The sequence below is a fragment of the Peromyscus californicus genome, unplaced genomic scaffold (assembly GCF_007827085.1).
Source record: "Peromyscus californicus insignis strain IS unplaced genomic scaffold, ASM782708v3 Scaffold_1__1_contigs__length_55948999, whole genome shotgun sequence".
Taxonomy (NCBI): Eukaryota; Metazoa; Chordata; class Mammalia; order Rodentia; family Cricetidae; genus Peromyscus; species Peromyscus californicus.
The window spans coordinates 1181122-1201678 of record NW_026294492.1 but is presented as its reverse complement, the minus strand read 5'-3'; the positions used below and the strand labels follow the sequence as shown (position 1 = coordinate 1201678).

The 20557-nt window shown below is 44.2% G+C and overlaps 1 protein-coding gene across 22 annotated transcripts in view; it reads left to right on the top strand.

The window, feature by feature from the left end:
• Positions 1-20557, top strand: part of Myt1l (myelin transcription factor 1 like) — a 403345-nt gene that overhangs the window by 258435 nt on the left and 124353 nt on the right. For all 22 annotated transcript variants that reach the window (XM_052745749.1, XM_052745740.1, XM_052745742.1 and 19 more), the window contains 3 exons: positions 3708-3762; positions 3918-3951; positions 4299-4361. In XM_052745749.1, coding sequence (XP_052601709.1) covers positions 3708-3762; positions 3918-3951; positions 4299-4361 — 152 coding nt within the window. The remainder of the gene's footprint in view (positions 1-3707; positions 3763-3917; positions 3952-4298; positions 4362-20557) is intronic.

Here is a 20557-nt window from a genome sequence, read left to right as displayed (position 1 = left end):
CTTCAGTGACCCAGGCAATGAGTGGGATTAGCATTTCCAGTTGCAGGGCATAGATGGGATATGGGAAACATCAAGGAGTCGTCCTTGGTACAGCTAAGGAAGCTCCTGTAGCTCTTGAGCTAAGAGCCCCTGAGTCGTGAACAGTCCAGACTCTGGTTGCCACTGATGGTGTCTAGTAGAGGGGTTACCAGAAGAAAACCAGTCATCTTTCCAAGATGGCAGGTGTGCAGGGAGCCTGCAGGAGTGCCTGGCCTGTAACCACACGCTATCAGGTGTGACATTAGAAAATGCCACTGCACAGTATATGTGTTATGCTGAAACCAAACCGCACTATTGGCATTTGCTGAACATCTGTAAGGGTAGAATACAAACGAATTTGAAATGTTTCATCCTGTGATTTTCTCAGCCAAAAGGAAAGAAAGAGAGACTCTCAGAATTTATTTAGTGTTGTCTGTATGTGGAATGCTGGGTTAGATATTTTAAAAATATATCTATCACTCAATCATCATTGCAAGAAACATTGTTTGATAGAAAATAAAACACATTTGAGAAACACTGTCATCCAACAGAGTTAGTGCTAGATAAACCAACAGGACCAGAGGGGAAGACAGGAAAAGTAGAGCCTGTGACAGGAATTTAGCACAGAGCAAGAGAAGCCTTTCTGTGTGGCTGGAGTAGTGTGGTTACATAACAAGCAATTAGTGGGAAAATGGCTGTCTATTTCCAAAGGCAGAACTGACCTATATGTGCAAAACAAATAAAAATACAGAAAGGGGCAGGCATGGTAATACATGCTTTTAATCACAGTATGTGGAGAAAGTCTGGTCTAAATAGTGAGTACCAAGCCAGTCACGAATGAATATATATATATACACACATATATATGTAATATATATACCTTGTCAATAATAATAATAATAAAAGGCTTATGCATTTGAATGCAAAAAAATAAAGTAGTTCTTATTAGGCCACCTGAACCATTAGCTGAGGAAGCCACTGTTCCCATCCCATGCCCACAGAGAAGAGCATACCTTGAACTAAAGCCAGGAGCATCATAAACACAGGTTTACTCACCAGATTCTGAATAAATGTGACAAAATGACAGCTGTTCCCTTCTGAAATCAGGTACAGACCCTGTGGATGATAGCCCTTCCTTTGCCTGGAATATATTTCTCCCATTCCATTTTAACCTGAAACATCTGATTAATTCAATGTTCAGCTCCAACATCAGTCCCTCTACCCCTCCCCACAGTTTTTTCTATCCCTGGGTGAGAGTATTGCTCAGCTCAATTTACCCTAACACTTTTAATTCAATTTTAAGTTCCTTAAAGAAAAGGACTTTAAATGTCCTTCTTCCCCTGGACAACTTTACGGGGTCTTAGCACTGCTTCTACGGAACAGGAAGTGTTCCTTCACCACAGGCCTTACTCACTTGCCTCATTGTCCTGTACAGCTTTGCTAAAATTTTGCTTTATTTTGAAAAATCTCATGTTGAATAGCAATTTCTGAGCCTCTGTGGGTCTGTCCCTTTAAGGACTGTTTAAACTGCAGCCCCCATACTAAGACAGCATTCAGAAGCTTAATGCTTAGGCCAACTGGACAGAGGCTTTGGTAGTATGAGGCCCAAAAGATGCCCAAGAAACTCCTGTATCATATGAAACACCCCAACAGTCTCTGAGGTGCATTTATTGCATCCATGTCTTCTCCTCAAGACATTCATGTTCCAGGAACAAAGGATCAGCCCACAAGGTTGGTTGGGCCGCATCCTAGGTGGCCTGTGTAGGAAACCACGTGAGTCCTCTTAGCCCAGTCCTCTTCCATCTTTCAGAATGCAGCTAAGTCACTCCTTTTTCCATAATATTTCTATAATTCACCCCACTCATGCTAACATGGCCTCTGTATGCTCTGCCCACTGTGCCCCTCCTGGTCACCACTGGCCTCACAGTGTTCCCTTTGAGTGCTATTATTCCTCTTTGATCCATGAGATGTTCCTTTCAGTACACTGCCCATCCTCTGTTACTTATAGGCCTGCAGTTTCTCAGGAAATGGCTCCGTCCATCCATCCATCCATCCATCTGCCTGCCCGCCCATCCATCCATCCATCCATCCATCCATCCATCCATCCATCCACCTATCCACCTGCCCACCCATCCGTCCATCCATCCATCCAACCATCCGTCCATCCATCCATCTACCCACCTATCTATCCATCCATACAGGACTTCAAATATCTTTGTTCAGGGATAAGTTGCAGTCTCTTTCCATACATGGACACATAATTCTCAAGCACCATAACATTCCACGAGCATGCACTTCCCATGAGCTCTTCCTTTTCTGAAGCTATCCTTCATATACTAAATCAGGTGCAGCACTGTATCTGAAGCAGACAGGTCACATGAATAGATACTAAATTCATGGAATGAGCTTATATTCCTTATTTTATGATGTGCCCTGGTGCCACTGGTCACATTGTATCCGTGGAGAGTAAGTGCAGACACTCCAAGCTTGGGCAAAGGGCAGGTCCACCCTCTAAGGTATATCTCTAGCAAGGCAATGCACATCTGTTCTGTGCTTTACTCTAATATGTCTCTTTCCAAGGAGTAAGTGGCTTTGATATATGGTACAATGTTCAAGGCATGGAAAATGCCATAATGTCCCATATCTTCTGCCCAGGAATGCTGCCATCCATACCAGACATGGCAAAGAAATCACTGTTGGAGTTAAAAAACTAATAAGTAATCTGAGAAATGTTTTTACTGTTTGTGTCTTAACATCACTGCCAGGCTCTTATCAGCCCCTCTGTTATATTGACTAGAACTACATATATACCTATTGAATGAACTTATATTCATATCCAATAAATTAATATATTGTGGAAATATTTGGTAAATAAGATATTAGTAAATATTCACCTCATGGTTGCTCATCCCTATGATTTAAAGGGGACATTTACAGCATACGTGACTTTCCCATCCATGAGTTCAGAACTGTAGGGTTTTTCCATAGATGAAAGAAACATAAAATATTTCCTTACAAGATTGGTACAAGGTTCTAATGAAGTAGAACTTGGATACTTAACATGACAAAGTGTTTATCTGAGAGGAGAAAGGCTAGCAGAATGCCTTTGGGGGCTTCCTTTCCATGTCAAATATCATGTATGTAGTATGTCCTCTGCCACAGGCAAAGATCTGTGTACCTACAAAGAACCTGGATGCTTTAGATTGAATAACACAGAAATGAAACTTCCAATGGTATGAGAGACATTCTGCTCACCTCTCTTTTCTATAAGTTCTTTGTCATATTAACCCAGTTAGTTACAAGGAACATCTAGATACTTTTTGTCTTCTTGTAAACATAGTGGGTGTCTATTATGTTCTTGGTACAAAATATAATACAGACAACCAAAGGTGTCCTAATCACATCCTCAAGAGGAGAGTTGGATTTCTGGAAAGCCATCCAAGTTTGTGGCTGGAGAGTGCAGAGGTCTAGTGATTACTAGACCCAGGTTTGATTTTCATTCCTAAATGAACACATTTAAGACTGTTTAGCCCTTGCTTACCCATGCTGCCCCATGGAGGCCTTCCTTTATAGAACTACACAGGATTAAGGGCCTAGGACTATAGTACCAGGGATAGTCAGGAGTGCTGGGTACAGCTGGTGTGCATTCACAGGACAAGGGCACTGACCACCTGAAAATCTATTCCCAGATGGACGTGGACGCTGAGGAAAAGCGCCATCGCACACGATCCAAAGGTGTTCGAGGTAAGTCTGCACTTTACCGTGTCTCTGAGGCTGGCTGGGGACTGCCACGGCAGTCCACTCTGACCCCCCAATAACACCACCCTTTTGGTAATTTTCCATGGGAGAAGAGTACCTATGACACATGATAAATTTTTATGTTTTCCATCTTTCTGCAGTTCCTGTGGAGCCAGCCATACAAGAGCTGTTCAGGTAAGTGCTTTGTGGGGGAAAGGTGTTCCCAGCAGCAGTTTAGAAAACTCATGCCTCTGAATGGGTGTGCTGTACTTACGGACTGATTGGCAGCTTGCGCATAGCCTGCTATAGTGATAAAATTAATTCCCCTGAAACTGCAGATAAAAAGCTCCCTGTATCTCCTCCCTTGGTCAGTGCTGTTTCTCCTCTGCCCTCCCTCCTTCCCTCCCTCCCTCCCAACCTCCCTCCCTCCCTCCCTCCCTCTCCCTCCCTTCACCCCACCTCTCTGAGAGGCCGGCCTACCACCGTCAGTGCCCACAGAAGCCCATGCAACTATATAATCAGCTCTTTCCTATTTATTGCAGCTGTCCCACTCCGGGCTGCGATGGCAGTGGTCACGTCAGTGGCAAATATGCACGACATAGAAGGTAATGCCTGCCTTTTTCACAATGTGCTGTCTAAGATGGCTTGTTTAGAGACCTAATCCAAGTGAAGACATGTGGGTAGATGTTTGGGGATATAATGCATGCCACCCTTGTCTTCTTTTCTCTCACTTCTCCATGTCCTTCCATCTCCCATATAGTTCTCAAAGCATAAGACACTCTGTCACAATGTTGACAACAGTGTATAAATTGGCACAAATCATGATGAGCCTCCCATTCTCGTCTGTGAGCCCATGCTCAGCATGTGGAGAGCTTGGGGCTTCTTCCCTCTCTCCTCATTTCTTCTTCTACTAGCTGAGGACACTGAACCTCAGAAGATAAAGTAACACAAGACCTGTTGAGTTTTATGAAGTAACTTTGGTCCCATCATCTAGGAGATCTTGTGCTGGGAAACACAGACTGAGGTGATACCCAGACAACTGCAGGGAATGCTCAGACATGGGCCAAAGTAAGGACAGATCACACCCAGCGTCCTGGAGACAGGTGGTCTTGTTACTCTCACAAGTACAAGATTTCACATCCCTGATGATGAGGGGGTGTGGAGAGAACATCAGGAAGGAAGACAGTTGAAAATGCACCAGGGCCAGAGCCCTTTATACACACCACTGGCCAGCTGCCATACCCATGTTTTGTCTTCCCATCTGCTCTAACAGGAAACACAGGTGGGTCCTGCTGTATGAAGGTCCCAGACATGATAGGTGAGGAATGCTTGCCAGTTGTAATGATATTGTTCTCACTTATTTTTCCCAAGTCAAGTCAAGAGGACTAAAGCCATCCTGTGCTACCAACTTTCCGTGGCCAGACTGACATCATTTGAGTCGGGTGCTGCTAGGGGTACTCAGGGTGACCTCTCATTTGTCCTCATTCTCCATTTTCTCTCCAATGAAACAGTAATTTGTGGGTAAAATCAAGCTATTATTTTGATTGTCACTTTGTAAAATCAAAGGAAAATTCATGAATCATTCCCCAGATCCCCATGATTGCACAGAAGGGCACAGGGGATTGCTTAATGAGCATCCATCACGAGATGGCTGTCTGGTTTCCCCATGACATACCAAAGGAGACATGGGCCACTTTTCTCTAGGAATTCTTTTTTGTTTTAAATTACTAAGTTTAATGTGTTACATCATTATTCATACCATATAAAATTGTAAATTGCTGAATCAGGTAATGAGACTGGTAACTAAAACATAAATTTTGCTACATGGAGACATGTAAGGTCTTAAGTCTGTGTGCTTAAAGACAGCATTATGTGCTCAACAGAAAAATAGTTGGCAAACTCTGAGCAGCGTCTATTTTCTCCTAATCATCTCTTCATTAGCCGATAGTTAGGCTTTCTCACAGTTATGAAAATAAATTATTAAATTTGGTTAACAAATTTTAACTGGATATCATTTCATACCCACAGTTTTGCAAAGAAAAAAAGAAAGAAATTTAGAAGAATAATTACAAACATTCAGTTGGCTTTTATGCTGTGAACAAATAATTGCTGTACGTATGGGGTTGTATTGTGGTATTTCAAGGCATGTTCACAGTGAGCACTGATCAAGTCAGTGAGATTACCACTCTCTTCTCCTATCTCTATTACACATTCAGATCCTTCACTTAGGTGAATTCCTGGAAGGTGTGGGTTGATGTGGCCATGAATGATGTATATTCACTTCTTATGTATTCTGCTTACACGTGGTTCCTGAGGGAGATCTGAAGGCAGTTTAGCCTCAGTCCATTTCAAAGCTGATCCTGGCATGAAGCACTCAGGTGGACTGTGAGGAAAGACACAGAACCATGCCAGCTAGGAAAGTTCCCCAGAAGCCTGGGCACATAAAAATGCTGGTACCATTTTATCCTGACTCATTCCCTCCTGTTTGAATTGAAGTGTTCACCAAAGAGTACACAAGCAATGTGGTATGGTTGGAAACCAATGGCTCCAGTCTGGAGACCTGGATTCTGGTTTTCCCTGTGCCACTGATGATCTGAGGCTGCAGGTCAGGAGTGATCTAGTTGGCTGTGACCTCCAGGGTCCTCAGGCCACTGGTGATACCTGCTAAGCAAACCACGAGATAAAGCATTTTAACATCTTGGGGCTGCTGGTATGTCAGGATTAGAAGATTTGATTGTGTCTGGCTTTGATTTTTATAGTTTGAAAGTAACTTCTGGCTGCAGTATTTTCCTTTCCTGAGACCTGTCCATTCTTGCTGTACCTGCACGCAGTCCACCGGGGCAGTAGTAGTAACTGTGAAGGATGTCTGATGTGACTTAGACATGGGGCTTGTCTTAGGGGTAGAAAGACATGGGAGCCACAGCCTGGTATGGATAAAATTACTTGCTCTTTTTATCCTTTTAGCAATGTATTTCTTGTCGAATGTGTTCTCCTCAAGGCTGCAATTTTCACTTAGCTTCTATGTCCCCCCAGTCCATGGTGTTATTTTAATATGTTGAAATGTCTCTTTGAACATGCATGAAGTAACTAGAGGCAGATGTGGGCAGTCCATGTTATAAAGAAAAAAATCAGTATGTGGGGGGGACCCATGGTAAAATGGTGCCTATTCTATATTCCTTGGTTTTTTATTAAGAAAACTAAGAAAATCAATATTTTCTCACCCTTTTAGTTTGCTGTCTCTGCACTTAGGCACAAAGGATGAGGCTCTGCATGCTGGTCAGTCTCCTTGTGGGTGCTAACTCTGTAAAAGAAGACGGGAAGGTTGGGTGTCCTGGGTGATGGAGACAGGCACAGATTTCAGAGAAATGAGGAACGCTGTACCAAGCACTAGATAAAACCTGGGCAAGGAGACAGTAAGTTGAAAGTGATTCACAATTTAAGATTTGGATTTAAATATTAGGGCCAGAGTAGGGCCGTAATATGCATTTGGGGATGTTTTACATCAACCCCTGTATTTTGTCTTAACAAAAGACAAACTGCTTGTAGGTATTTGTTTGTGTTAATAGCTTGTAATAAACCATGGTCTCTGGTAAACCTAGGTCCAACTGTACAATTAAATGGTAAGTTGAAAGTTAAGCGAGTACAACATATAAAGGAAATTGAAGCAGAGAAATGCAGGCTATGTCATGGTCCATACAGGACTAAATTCAGTATGAGTCTCCTGGCAGCCAGGGCAAAAATGAGAAAGATGAGTGCTAGACTCCCAGGTTCCTGGCAGAAGCATTGCATCACTCCCTCTGAGTGACACCCTCTTGGCACCAAGCACCGAGTACATCTGAATGGATTGCTGACAGCAGGGATCCAAGCTCAGCTGACATTTTGGTGCCCCATCAGCTAATCTGGGTTTGGCTTCTCAGAACAACAGACAGGACACACAGTGACCTTCAGAACTGTCAATAGTCTGTGGACATGAGTCTGCCCTTGGTCCCATATGTGATTTCATGTCACTAGCTGTGAATATGACAAAGACATGCATGCAAGGATGGGAGCTGACAAAGTGTACCCTGAGGATTGGAGACAGTTCCTACATTCTGAACCCTCTGGTCTCTTCTGTACACAGTGAAGATGGCCTCCTTTTGCCACTGACATTTTCACACTGTGTGTGGCTCTGTGTGTGCAGCCATCTACTGATCATCTGCTAGTCTATGGCTTCCTACCTTGTGCTAATAGGATGTCAGAGACAACTGAGAACCTCAAACGTACAGTCTAATTGGAACTTCAATTTTCAGATACATCCAGTAACTCTCAGTCTTTCTGAGTTCCTGAAGGGTCATCTTAGGTCCCAAAGCCTGGCTGCCACTGCACTCTCTACCCACATGCCAAAGTGGGCTTATAGGACCCGTGGACATTTAAAGTGCCAAAGACTAGGGCTTTCTTGCATGCCAACAGTTATATTTTGGTGAGAGAAATAAAACATCTGTAAGTCACAGGCATGACGTTCAGCAAGTTGCTATGTGGCTTCCTCCTGACCTTACCGAGCAGGTGAAAGCCCAAGGTTTAACATCTTAGCAAGTGGTTCACTGTGAGCAACTCTGAAAGTGTAGAAGGTCCTGCATAAACTTCTGAAGACCCCAGTAGAGGACAAGCACGGAGTGGGATCTGGTTGTGCACATTGCTGGTGTCCTCCCCCAAACTGAAGGCTGATTCTCTGTGGTTGGGTTGCTGACAAGTGAAAGAAACCACTGCCAGTCTGGGTTGTGTGAAGATAGGTGTGAGTGTGGGTAGTGTGAGTGTGGGTGTAAGTGTGGGTTGTGTGTGTGGATGTGAGCCTGGGCTGTGTGACTGTGGTTATGAACCTGGATTGTGTGAGTGTGGGTATAAGCCTGGGATGTGTGAGTGTGGGTTGTATAGGTGTAAGTGTGGGTATGAGTGTGGTAGTGAGCCTGGGTTGTGTGAGTATGAGTGTGAGTGTGGGTTGTATGAGTGTGGGTGTGAGTGTAAGTTGTGTGTGAGTGTAAGCCTAGGTTGTGTGAGAGGTGTTGTGAGCTTGGGCTGTAAGTATAGTTGTGAGTGTGGGTTGTGTGAGTGTGGGTGTGAGCCTGAATTGTGTGAGTGTGGCCCAGGTACCTCATCAAAGGTTTTGTCATTCATCTGGAGTGTTTTAGGAACTGATCCTAAGACATGAGCTATAAAGCCAGATGTCAAAAAATTTACACAGAAATCTATTTTTCATCCTCAAAATACTTATTACTTTATTTTCACTAATATCTTATTAATTTTTCCAACAAAAATTGAAAATAATGACATTTTATTAGCATTTACTACAGAGTGATATTAAATGCTGTGTAAGAATTGGAATTTTAACTTTGCACACAAATTGTTAGGTGTATATGCTTGAAATGAATTAGATTTGCTTGTGTATAAATGATTTCTATAAAAGCTTCCCACACACCCAAGGGTGGGAAGTAAGGGGCTCATAGCCTGGACACATTCACTACCTGTGTGTTCCATGAGCCTTCTGGACTGATGTGACAGTTAACCGATTTCGTTTACACTGAACTCTTTACTGAGATTTTAAAATTACTTATTAGTTAAGCATGGGTTCCTGCTTAACTAAGAAGTTAAGCGTAACTTAGTCTTGTAGTCTCTGAGCATTTCACTAGCACCCTGAAGTTAGGAGATGAGAACAGCTATATTTCAGCCCGCTCCAATTTAGAAAACACTAAGCTAAATCTTTCAGCTCACATTTTTAAATTTACAAGCTTCAAATGGTAGCTTTTCTTCTTTTTTTTTTTTTATTAGGAAATTACTGGATCCTCTCTGGCTTGTTGTGCGTATTCCTTGTTCAAATTCTCTTCCATTTCACGCACCTTTCCACCCACCAGCGTGATTGCCAGGGCAGCCGGTGGGTGAATAATTGCCTGTCTTCACAGGAGCTTGCTTGGGAGCTAAAGTGGAGGGCTGGCTTCCTGATGTATGCATGCCTCATTTGGATTCTGCCAACAGCCTCAGGGTGATATTATTCATGCCTTGACAGAGAGCACTCACTAAAAGCTTTGGAACCCAGCCAGGTACTGGCTGAGAGATAGGGGAGCATTGCAGCTTGCAACTGAGAGGAGCATCCATAATCCAGAAAAAAAAAAAGGAAGAAAGAAAAGGGAGAAGGAACAGAGAGAGCCCCTATGCCATCCTCTTTGCTTTCCCTGGCTTCATGTAGATAGAAATTTCATTTGCATTGAAATAAAACACCCTAAAAATAATTGCATTTTTTCCTAACCACGCTTGAAAGTTTAACACAATTTTCCACGTTTAATTGCAAAGCTGATTTTAATTAGTAAGGCCCCGCATGTGAAAAATGAAGATCCACTTGGGTGCATGGATACATTGCAGCGTCTGCCGGATGTTCTAATTAATGACGGGGCTGCCTTGCAGCAGGGCGCGCCATGGGATGTTTATAAGGGATTCAGTGCACACAGCCACCTAGCCAGCCTATCTGTGTTTACTCCCCTCCGTTCTTTATGAGGCATCATTGTGCCTGCCGTCACCCCATCCATAAGCTTTATGGCATGCCTGTCCTTTTTACTATTTGTCACCGATTCTGTAAATCACAAGTTAGGGCATACATATTTTAACATTAATTTGGGAGCAGACCATGGCAGCACAAAGAGAAAAAATGTTGAGACCTAGGGATTTATTTGGGTGAAGTAGCTGTCCCTGATCACTGCTACTCTGGGGCTGTACTATGAGTTGTATCTGTGCAGATACATTTGGGCACCGTTGCTTCGGACTGTGGTAGCAGTTAACCTTTATTATCATAGTAAATCCTTTATTTTAAAAAGTCTCTTGGCCATTTTCCTAAGAAAACAGTCAGCCTGCTGCTGTCTGCCACACATCTGGTCTCTGCCTCCTTTGTGACTCAGTGGGTTTGATACACAAAACAAACATAATATGTTTACACATATTTTTGATGTTTGAAAAACTGAATATATATATAATGCTACATTCAAAGAGAAGGAGCATAAATATTTTCAGATGAGGAGTTCATGTCCTGGCAGAGGATCTAAGGGCTGTGATCTGAAGAGGTCACATCTGGATTTGGCAATTATCTCAGCCTGACACCTTGCCTGATGATCAGACACATGTGATCTTAGCAGCTTTGGAACATCAACAAAATGCACAGGAATGGATGGGAAGTGTGGCTAGTGCTGGTGCTGACCCACCAAAAGGTCCATGGTTCACACAAATTCATCTGTGCAGGAATCGTAAGAAACAGCAGCTACTCAAATGCCCAGAGATTGGAAGGCAGTGGGTTGCTTACACGCAGGTGTTGGAGGAGTGGCTCAGCTGTACAGTTAGGAACAATATCCTTCAGGGACCCAGTGTTGTGACCCAAGCTAGCTCTCACCTGAGAGGTGGTGTCTGCTGATAAAAGGATTCTTATGATTGGTAGGCTGCATCTTTTCAGGGGTATGTGCCTCAACTTATTAGGAGGGGAGGAGATAGTGATGGGGAGCAAGGAAGTGAAAGAGAGAAGGCTTCTAGTGAGTTTGCTTTAAGGAGGCTCTGATGACTCCTCCATTACTAGTTGATTCTGTATCTCCAATCGGAATCTAGCCCATTTCATGTTGCTGTTACAAAATGCCCCAGATTGGACTCTATAACAGAAAGGGTTTTGCCAACTGACCTTATATGTGAGAGCCTGAAAGGAAGGCCTCACACTGTTTGGCAGGATAGTGGAGGCTGGAGGGGCCCAGCAGCTCAGGAACTAATCCAAGTTCTCTAACCCTGAACCCAAAGAGCAGTGTCCTGAGTGGCTGGGTCCCCTCCAAACTGATGTATTTCCTATGAGGCCCATCATCTTAAAGGTATCAACACCTCACCACAACTGTGCACCCAAGTGGAGGAAAAGCCACTTCTCCACCATGACACACACTAGAGACTTTCAGAGGATGCTGTATTAGGAGCAGTGCGGCATTCTTGTTCTTCACACACTTACCTAGGGATGTCCATGCATTAGTAAAGCAATTATTATCATTTAGAATCACAATGAGAAGATGGAGGAATAATTGGAGGTACCTTCTAGACTCTAACTTTCAAGGACCTGTTATTTCTTCTCTGCTATCCCCTGCCTTATAGAGAACAGTGTCTTCAAAGTTCAGTGACAAAATATGGTTAGAAAACAAACTTCCAAGTTAGAAGAAAGAAAAACTTGAAAGGAAGCAACCCTCCTTTCTAACTGTAGCATTGATCCGATGAGATTTCAGTATTCTGTGTAGCTTTAGTTGTTGCCAGGGGCACATATTAGCTTATGAGATCCATCATCAACCCTCCCACCTGGTGAAAAGAGGCAGAGGTGAACCCACCCTAAGGGCCACTACTCCTTGCTCCAGCTCCCTTCCCATTCTCCTGCACCCACCTCACATACAATGCAGAAAAACAGCTGTAGCTGCTCCAGACTCTGCAGCACTATTGGGACATGGCAGCTGTTTTCATATCTCTAGGGCTCCACAGGGTTCCATGATCATTCTGGAGCCATCTCTGATAGACAGAGTCTCCATAAGCACCTAACCCAGCTGTGAAGCTGGGGGGGGGGTGGTCATTTTCCTTTAGCCTAGAACCTTATTACTACCTAAAAACTCTCTAGAAAGGCAATCACTGGGCCCCCATCTAGATCTGCTGCATCAGAAACTGTGGGTGGGGCTCATCCATCTGTAACTTAAGTGTCTCTAAGGACTCTGTTGCTCTGAGCTTGACAAGGACACCAAAAAGAGCATTGTTGACCAAGCAGTCTCTCTAGAAAAGGAGATGGTGCCTGGGAAGGCAGCTAATAAGGCTAACCCAGACTGCCTTAAGTGTCTACCCAGTCCTGATCCCATCTGAGATTTAACAGTGAATGAGGATTCAAATCCTAGCTCCCTGATACAGAGTGCATACAGAACAAGAACTCACATTCAAACTATGGACATCAACTCTATACAAATGGGGTGAACACTCCTGTTCTGATGTCCATGGAACGCACAGCCCGTGTCCTCACCCTGCCCCAGCACCCCCACCCAGTGTCACTACCCAAGAGAGAGTAGTAACACACACACACACACACACACACACACACACACACACACACACACACACACACTAGTGGCCAGGATTGTGACTGTAACTGGCAGCGACTAAGATTTCACTTTGATTCAGACCACAGATGCATTTGTGCAGCTGAGCAACGAGAAACAGTCTACAAGATGTGGCTTCTCCCTGGGGGAGGAGAGGGCATCACTTTTCAGGGAGACATGGGACATAGAATAAGCCACTTTTCCAAGGTCAGCCACTCCTTGCTATCTGTGGGTCCTGGAGGGCCAGTACATACTCTGAGACCTAAAAGATATTGTGAACACCTCCCACTGCCTTCATAGAGCCCCAGTGGATAACAAAGGAAAGGCTTCAGTACTAGAAGATAATCAGGATGTCTGCTGGAGACCATGACAACCCTCCAGGACTCTCTCCTTCCCCATTGAGAAAGGATGTGTGTTGTCTCTGGTGCTTCTGCTACTCTTAACACATTGGGATAAGCCACCCTCCTTCCTGCAGAGAGCTCACAGTATCACTGTGCAATTTCAGGCTCTGCAACCTGCTCCTGTCTTTCAGTGGCCACTCTGCAGGGCTGTACCTTGTGGCTAATGTTGTATGGAATGACACAGAAGGATGCTGCCTGTACAAAAGGATTCATTTCCTGAGACTCCAGGGAGGATATAGCAGGGACACACAAACCTCCTGGATGTAATTCTTTCCATTAATAATTCATCTTGCTGCACTCTTGCCTACTTCTTATCATCCCAGCCAATCAGGTGACTTGCTGTACTCTGAATGAGAGAGACCTTGGCTCCCAGCTGGCATGAGACAGGTATCAGAAGAGCAGGGGAGCCTAAGTGTCACATTCTCCCTCAGAAAATCAGAGGGGTCCTGTGCCTACCAATCTCACTAAGGACAAGATTGGGAAACGAGGTACAATGCGGCCATGCAGCAGTGTGGGCCGGCCTTCCTATGCCCAGGAACTGGCCTGTCCTGGCCTAAGTATGGCCAGGACACACCCTACCCTGAGCCTCTGTGGTCACCATAATTAATTCTAGAGCCATAACTAGTATGGTGGTGAGGGACACTGAGCCCAGGAGTGGACACAAGGGCCTCATTGCTCCCCTGTCCTCTCCATATTGGCATAGTGTGGTCAGGATGGGGATGGTGATACACAGAAAGGCTATGAGGAGTTAGCAGGCCAATAAAGCAGTGGTAGTTTCCTAATCAGGCATATCCCAGGACACAGCCAGCCCACCAACATGTAGACAGTTTCTTCCCCCTTCAGGATCCCTACGTCCTCAGAATCCCCTGGAAATAACAGTCCCAGGGACAGAAGCAGTAGCCTCCTGAGATGCACATCACAGCAGGCCCAGTCCCCTCCTATCACTGGGACTCAATCCTTTTAACCAGTCTTTCTTCCCCATGTTTCTTTCTACCCAGTCTGGAGATAGTCTTTCTTTCCTCCAGCCCCCCTCAACCACCCACCCACCCACTTACTCCAAAGGTGACCAGCAGGTTAGAGAAAAAAGTCACAGTACCTATAGTGAGTAAGAAAGGAACCCAGTCTTCCCTGAGGCTAGTGGGAAAATGACAAACTTCTTGCATTGACCCAACTTGTTTCAAACAAGTTGGAAAAGGTGGGGTGGAGAAATCCAGCCCAGAGTCCTCTACTACCTTGCTACCCTGGAAGAAAGTCTCTCCATCAGCTATCTCTGGGGCATCCTTTATCTTAGACCTAGGTGTACACATGGGCTCCCAGGACAGCGGAAACCCCAGCTACAGGGCACCTTCCAAGACACTGGGGAGAGAAAGGGCAGCTGAAGAAGAGTGGACTGTGTAGGTGCCCTTCGTCAGCTCCCGAGGGATGCAGCTGGCAGGAGAAACCAGAGAAACACTGAGACTGGCTCAAACTTGAATTTCAAATAAAGGTCGGGCACCTTCTTAAATAAGGGCAAGTGTGAATTATGGCAGCCCCAGAGGAATGGGGCAATTCTGTTATTGTCACGTGTTAGAGTCCTGCCACTCAGTTCCTATCACCTGACCAGCTAAGGGGTGAGAACACACCTTCAGCTTCTTGTTTGTCGTTTTTAAAGTATCATGACTCTTCTTTTATAGGTTGGCTTCATGTTACAGCTGTAACTTTGTGATTATTTTTAATTATTTTTTACTTAATATAAGCCTTTTGCCCTATCATTAGACAGTGTAATTATGCTGAATTCCATCCTGAGACTATGCTGTAATTCATGTGATTCTTTTACTGTTGACAATGCCTAAGTGTTTCGAGTAGTACTTTTGCTAATACCTTCAGGGTTTCAGTTTCCCCTGGGGGATAGAATAGCCTTATATGGCTGGGTAAAGGAAATGGGGACCCTGTGTCAGGGTTTCTTACTTGTAGGATGGGGTCTGGCAATACCATATTCCTAGAGTGGAAGATCAGGAAGCCTTTATTGTTCTCTGGAAAGAGGATGCTGTGTAATCATGTCTAACATGCTTCTTGCTTATCCAGAAAACAACCACCCTTTTAAAAAAATTGATCACTTAGGTTACAATGTCTTTGCAAGAGCATTCTGCAAGACAAAATGGTTAGCATATTAAGCAATGTTTTTCCCCTTTTGAGAATGAGCTAGCTTCCAGAGTACTTACTCTCAGGTTAGGCCAAGGTGTGACTATCTCTCTATAGTCAAGTCAAAGAATGGGCTACTGGAAAATAGGCAAGCATAGGTCCCAGAACTCAGCAATCACCTGTTCAGCCTTGAGCTCTAGACCCAGGATTGAGAAGAGGAACTGAGGGATCACCCTTCATAGCCACCTTAAACCATAGCTATAAAATGGGTCATCAGCATGCCCTCTGGGCATCTTGCACCAGTTGTGGTCAGACTGGAGCATACATAGCTATATGAGGCCCTCAGTCCTTGGGTCAGCCACCTAGAAAATTCCCTTTATCCCTAAACCAGACCCAGTACAAATGAGAATTAGGCTCTGGCCATTGGATGGAACATGGCCAAATACGTGGATGGGCCTGAAGGTTTTCATAGGGCCACTTGTGTGTCATGTAGAGGTGGTGAACGGAGCTTTTGATATCTGTTGGCCTCTCATTCAGTCAGGCTCCTTTAGGTTTAACTTCAGAATAAAGGTAAAGTTTCTGTCTCTAGATGGTAAAATGAAGCCGCCCAGCTCTTTGCAGACTCACATGTAATGGGAAAAGATGCCAAAGGGCAGGGGCTACGCCCACACTCTATCTCTTGGCACTCTCTGAAGGTTCACATAAGGGGAGCAGACAGCCCTCTATCCTGTACCCCCTACCCCTACCCCCCAACACTCTCTGCAGGCTCAGCAACCCCTTCTACCTAGAGACTTTCTCCTGTCATGCCAGTCTTTGGGATAAACTCAGAGTCTTTCCAAATCCTGGAAGCCTGTCTTTGGTAGGTCAGTCCCGAACTTGCCTGCTCCTACTAGAGCTGTGCATAAACACCCGGTCCATGTACAGGGTGTTCTGAATTATTTTCTGGAAGATGAGCCCCTCTGCTGTTCCTGTCTAGTGAAGCTGTATCTGCTGCTGGCTTTCCCAACACAGGGGGCAGTGCTGAGTGACTGTGGTTTAGGAGGCAGTGGACCCAGGGCAGTCAGGTTCCCTTGCCCACCAGAGCTCCTCCAGGGCTTCACCCTGTCCCTGACACCTCAGGGATGCTTGAGAGAGAAAGACTTTCTACAGAGCAGAGGACTGTCACTAAATGTCCAGGGAGTATAGACACAAATGACACTAAGGGCCAATCTTTATGCCTGATGTCCTGAAAGGCATTAGCATTTCATGTCATTCACAAGGGCAACAATGTTTTTATATCACCTAAAAACATAGTAAAAATAAATGCAGGGAGTTAAGGATTTTTAATTAGAATATGTTACTCTTAAATTTTTTTGAGAGAAGGGGCCAAATGAAGCAAACAAAATCATCCCCAAAATTTATGGTACTTTGAAACAATTAAGAACGATTTTTGTGATTACTCAAGTTCTGATTATTGAATTTGGGTTTGAAATAGCTACTGGGGATTCTGTATCCAGAGGCAGTTCCTCCTGCCTGTGTCATCCGGCATGTCTTAGAGCTTGGTCCCACTCTCATGGCACTCAGCACTCAGCCAGACCACACCATGCAGCCAACTCGCCACAGCCACCAACCAGCACAGCAGCTCCTCCAGGGGCAATACAAGTGACAAACTCTACATCAGGTGGTGCAGGGCTTTGTAGAAGGGTGGGGATAGAGAAGATGGGACCAGATGGTGGAGCTGTGCTCCTAAGCAATGTCTCTGATGAGTTTGGAAGCTTTTCTAGTTTCTTTATCTCAGAAATTACAGCATTTGGTCAAGAATCACGTAAGGCAGATTTGAAGTGATCGCCAACTTTTATGAACATGTAGAAGAAACTGTGAGTCTAGAGAGATCCATGATATCTTGACACACTACTTAAAGAAGATTGACTGCATAGGTGTCCCTAAACAAGGAAATATGATTAAAGGTCAAGGAGGTAGCCTCCTGCCCTCAAAGATCATATGACACATAAGATATACCATAGTCAGAGATAGAAGCACATGTGTCCATAGTGGTATGTGATTATTTCTGAGTTCTGTCATTGGTTCTGAATATAAGGCAGAGACAGAAGTTTGACTTTATGATGGCTCCCATATCTGTTCTACTTCATGCCCCTTACAAATGCACTCTGTCAATCTCATGGATTTCAATGTAAGGAAGCATCCTGACAGCAGTAGTCTGATTTTCTGAAACTTTAGAAGTGGGAAGACTCATGTGATATGAGTGTTGGTTCTGTCAGCTGCAGGACTTGGACAAGACATATTAGCCATCTTCCCAGAGTGTATTCATACACAGTTTAACATCCAATTCCTCCTAGCTATGTACAGTCTACATCATTCAAGTGTCCTATAATTCTCCATCTACCCAGAGGATCATCACAACTTTCCTCAGAGAGAGGCTTCCTTTTCTGCATCACAACACAACACAATACAATACTCTGTTGTCTTAGAATCTGATGAGACACTTGCTGCAAACTCACTACCCACTTGTAAAATTTCTTCCCAGGGAGACTGTGCCAATTTCAAAGAAGACAGGTAACCCTGTGTGTATTCACCTACCTGATGTTGGCCATTCACTGTATGTTTCTGAGAAATTTTGCAGCCTTGAGAATTAAAGGGAGATAGAGAAAGAAGTGATAGTTAGATGTAAGAGCAAGTTTCACCATTGAACTATTTGAATTAGGTCTATCTCTAACTGAATATATGAGCCATACTAAGGTGATATATTTTTCCCATCTCAATCCTGGTAATCATGGGCAGTGCCATGTACACAAAGAAATACCCAAAGCAAGGACTCAACTTCTCCCTGAGGAGAAGGTTTTGCCAAAGCTCTCAGAAGATGAGATGATCTGAGGTTCAAGGGAGTTTGTGAGGAAGAGGGAAGCAGTAGGTATATATGTCCTGGATAGCTGAGCATGAGGAAGGAGGATGTCTTAGTTAGAGTTTCTAATGCTGTGAAGAGACACCATGACCACGGCAACTCTTATAAAGGAAAACATTTAATTGGGATGGCTCACTTAGAGTTTCAGAGGTTCAGTCCATTATCTTCATGGAAGGGAGTATGGCAGCATGCAGGCAGACATGGTGCAGGCTACATCTTTATTAGAAGGCAACAGGAAGTCAACTGTGACACTGGGAGCAGCTTGAGCATAGGAGACCGCAAAGCCCGCCCCCACAGTGATGTACTTTCTCCAACAAGGTCATATCTACTCCAACAAAGTCACACCTCCTAATAGTGCCACTCCTTATGAACTTATAGGGGCCAATTACATTTAAACTATCACATTCCACTCCCTGGCCCCCATAAGCTTTTAACAATATCATAATGTAAAATATATTTAATCCAACTTCAAAAGCCTCCATAATCTATCACAGTCTTATCAATATTTAAAAGTCCAAAGTTTAAAGTCTCTTCTGAGATTCATGCAATCTCTTAACCGTAATCCCCTATAAAATCAAAATCATAAAACAGATCACATACTCCCAACATATAATGCCACCGGATATACATTATTGTTCCAAAGGGAAAAGGAATATAGCAAGGAAATACTGGACCAAAACAAGACTGAAAACCATCTGGGCAAACTCCAAACTCTGCATCTCTATGTCTGATGTCAAAACGCTCTTCAGTTCTCCAGTTCCATTCAGCTTTGTTGACTGCAACACATTTCTTTCTCTTTGGCTGGTTCCACTCCCTGTTAGCAGCTTTCCTTGGCAGGTATCCCATGGCTCTGGCATCTCTAACATCTTGGGGTTTCCAAGGCAATCCAGGCTTCACCTTTGCAGCTTCACACAATGGCCTTTCTAGGCCTTCATTCAGGGACACTCCTGGCCTCAGAGGCTTTCCTTAGGCACAGAGGTAAATTCCACAACCAATTTCTTCTATCCTTAACTCTAAAGCCAGAATCATGTGGCCAAAGCTGCCAAGTTCTGCTGCTTGCTGGAGCTGGGACATGGCCCCCTCATTCAATTACATCTTCATCAATTTTCTGTTTTTGATTGTAACCTTCACTACCTAAGCTTGGCTGTCCTTGAACTTGCTCTGTAGGCCATGTTGGCCTCAAACTCAGAGCTCTTCCAGCCTCTTCCTTCCCAGTGCTTAAAGGCATGCACCACCACATCTGGCTCTAAGCTTCCTTTTTACAAGTTGGAAACTTAGCCAGAGGCCATTTGTCCACCTTGTCCACCAGAAGGTGAATGAAAGCAGCAGTTGACCCAGTTGAAAGCATTTAGTCTCAGCAGAGGTACACACACACACACACACACACACACACACACACACACACACACACACACACATACTCTGCCTGCCCTCACATCGCTGTGCCTTCACACATGCACACTGCCCTCACACACACTGCCTTTTCACACATCCATCTCATAAGCCCTGACCTCCCATCAAGGATAGATTTTAGCTCATTGATTTTTCTCCTAAGTTTGCTAGAGACACAACTATCATAGTCAGACTTGTAGCTCCATCTGCTAGAAGTCATGGTTGTAGCACTGGTGAAACCCTAGGAGCTTCTGGGCCATGGAGACTGAGGCATTGAGTACAATGACATTCAGAGTTGAATAGTACTTTGCCAAGGATGCTGCCACGTTGTCCACCATGAACCCAAAGGTACATCTTTCCACTGGGCTGAAGATAAACCCAGAGCTCTACTGTCACATACATGCTCAACCTTTCTGATCAAGCATATCAGTGCCAACTTGAGCATATTCATTCAGTAAGATAAGACGGAAATGGTACCATGATACCACATGATGGTCCAGCTGAGTGAGTGGTGTTTGTTCCCAGCAATTACCTATCTGGACATGTTCCTTTGAGCTGATGTAACCAGAGTGCCTATCAGTGAGAACTAGAAATGTAAAGTATGGCTAGGTCCCTAGGAAACATTTTTTTCTCTGAATATGTATGTCAGTTTTCATTTTGGCTGGGTTGAAGAGGTGTTTTTGACACAGAAAGTCTGGTTTAATGTTTGACATTGGGTGTGCCACTGCATTTTCTAGGTCAAAGGTGGATCAGATGGTTTTTACGGTTCCTCCCCTGTACATGTTAGTGGTGTGATAAGCCACTCGCCATATTAAAATGAACGCTTTTGGAAGACCTCTTAGCCACCCAAGCTCTTTGGTTAAAATAGAATCTCACTT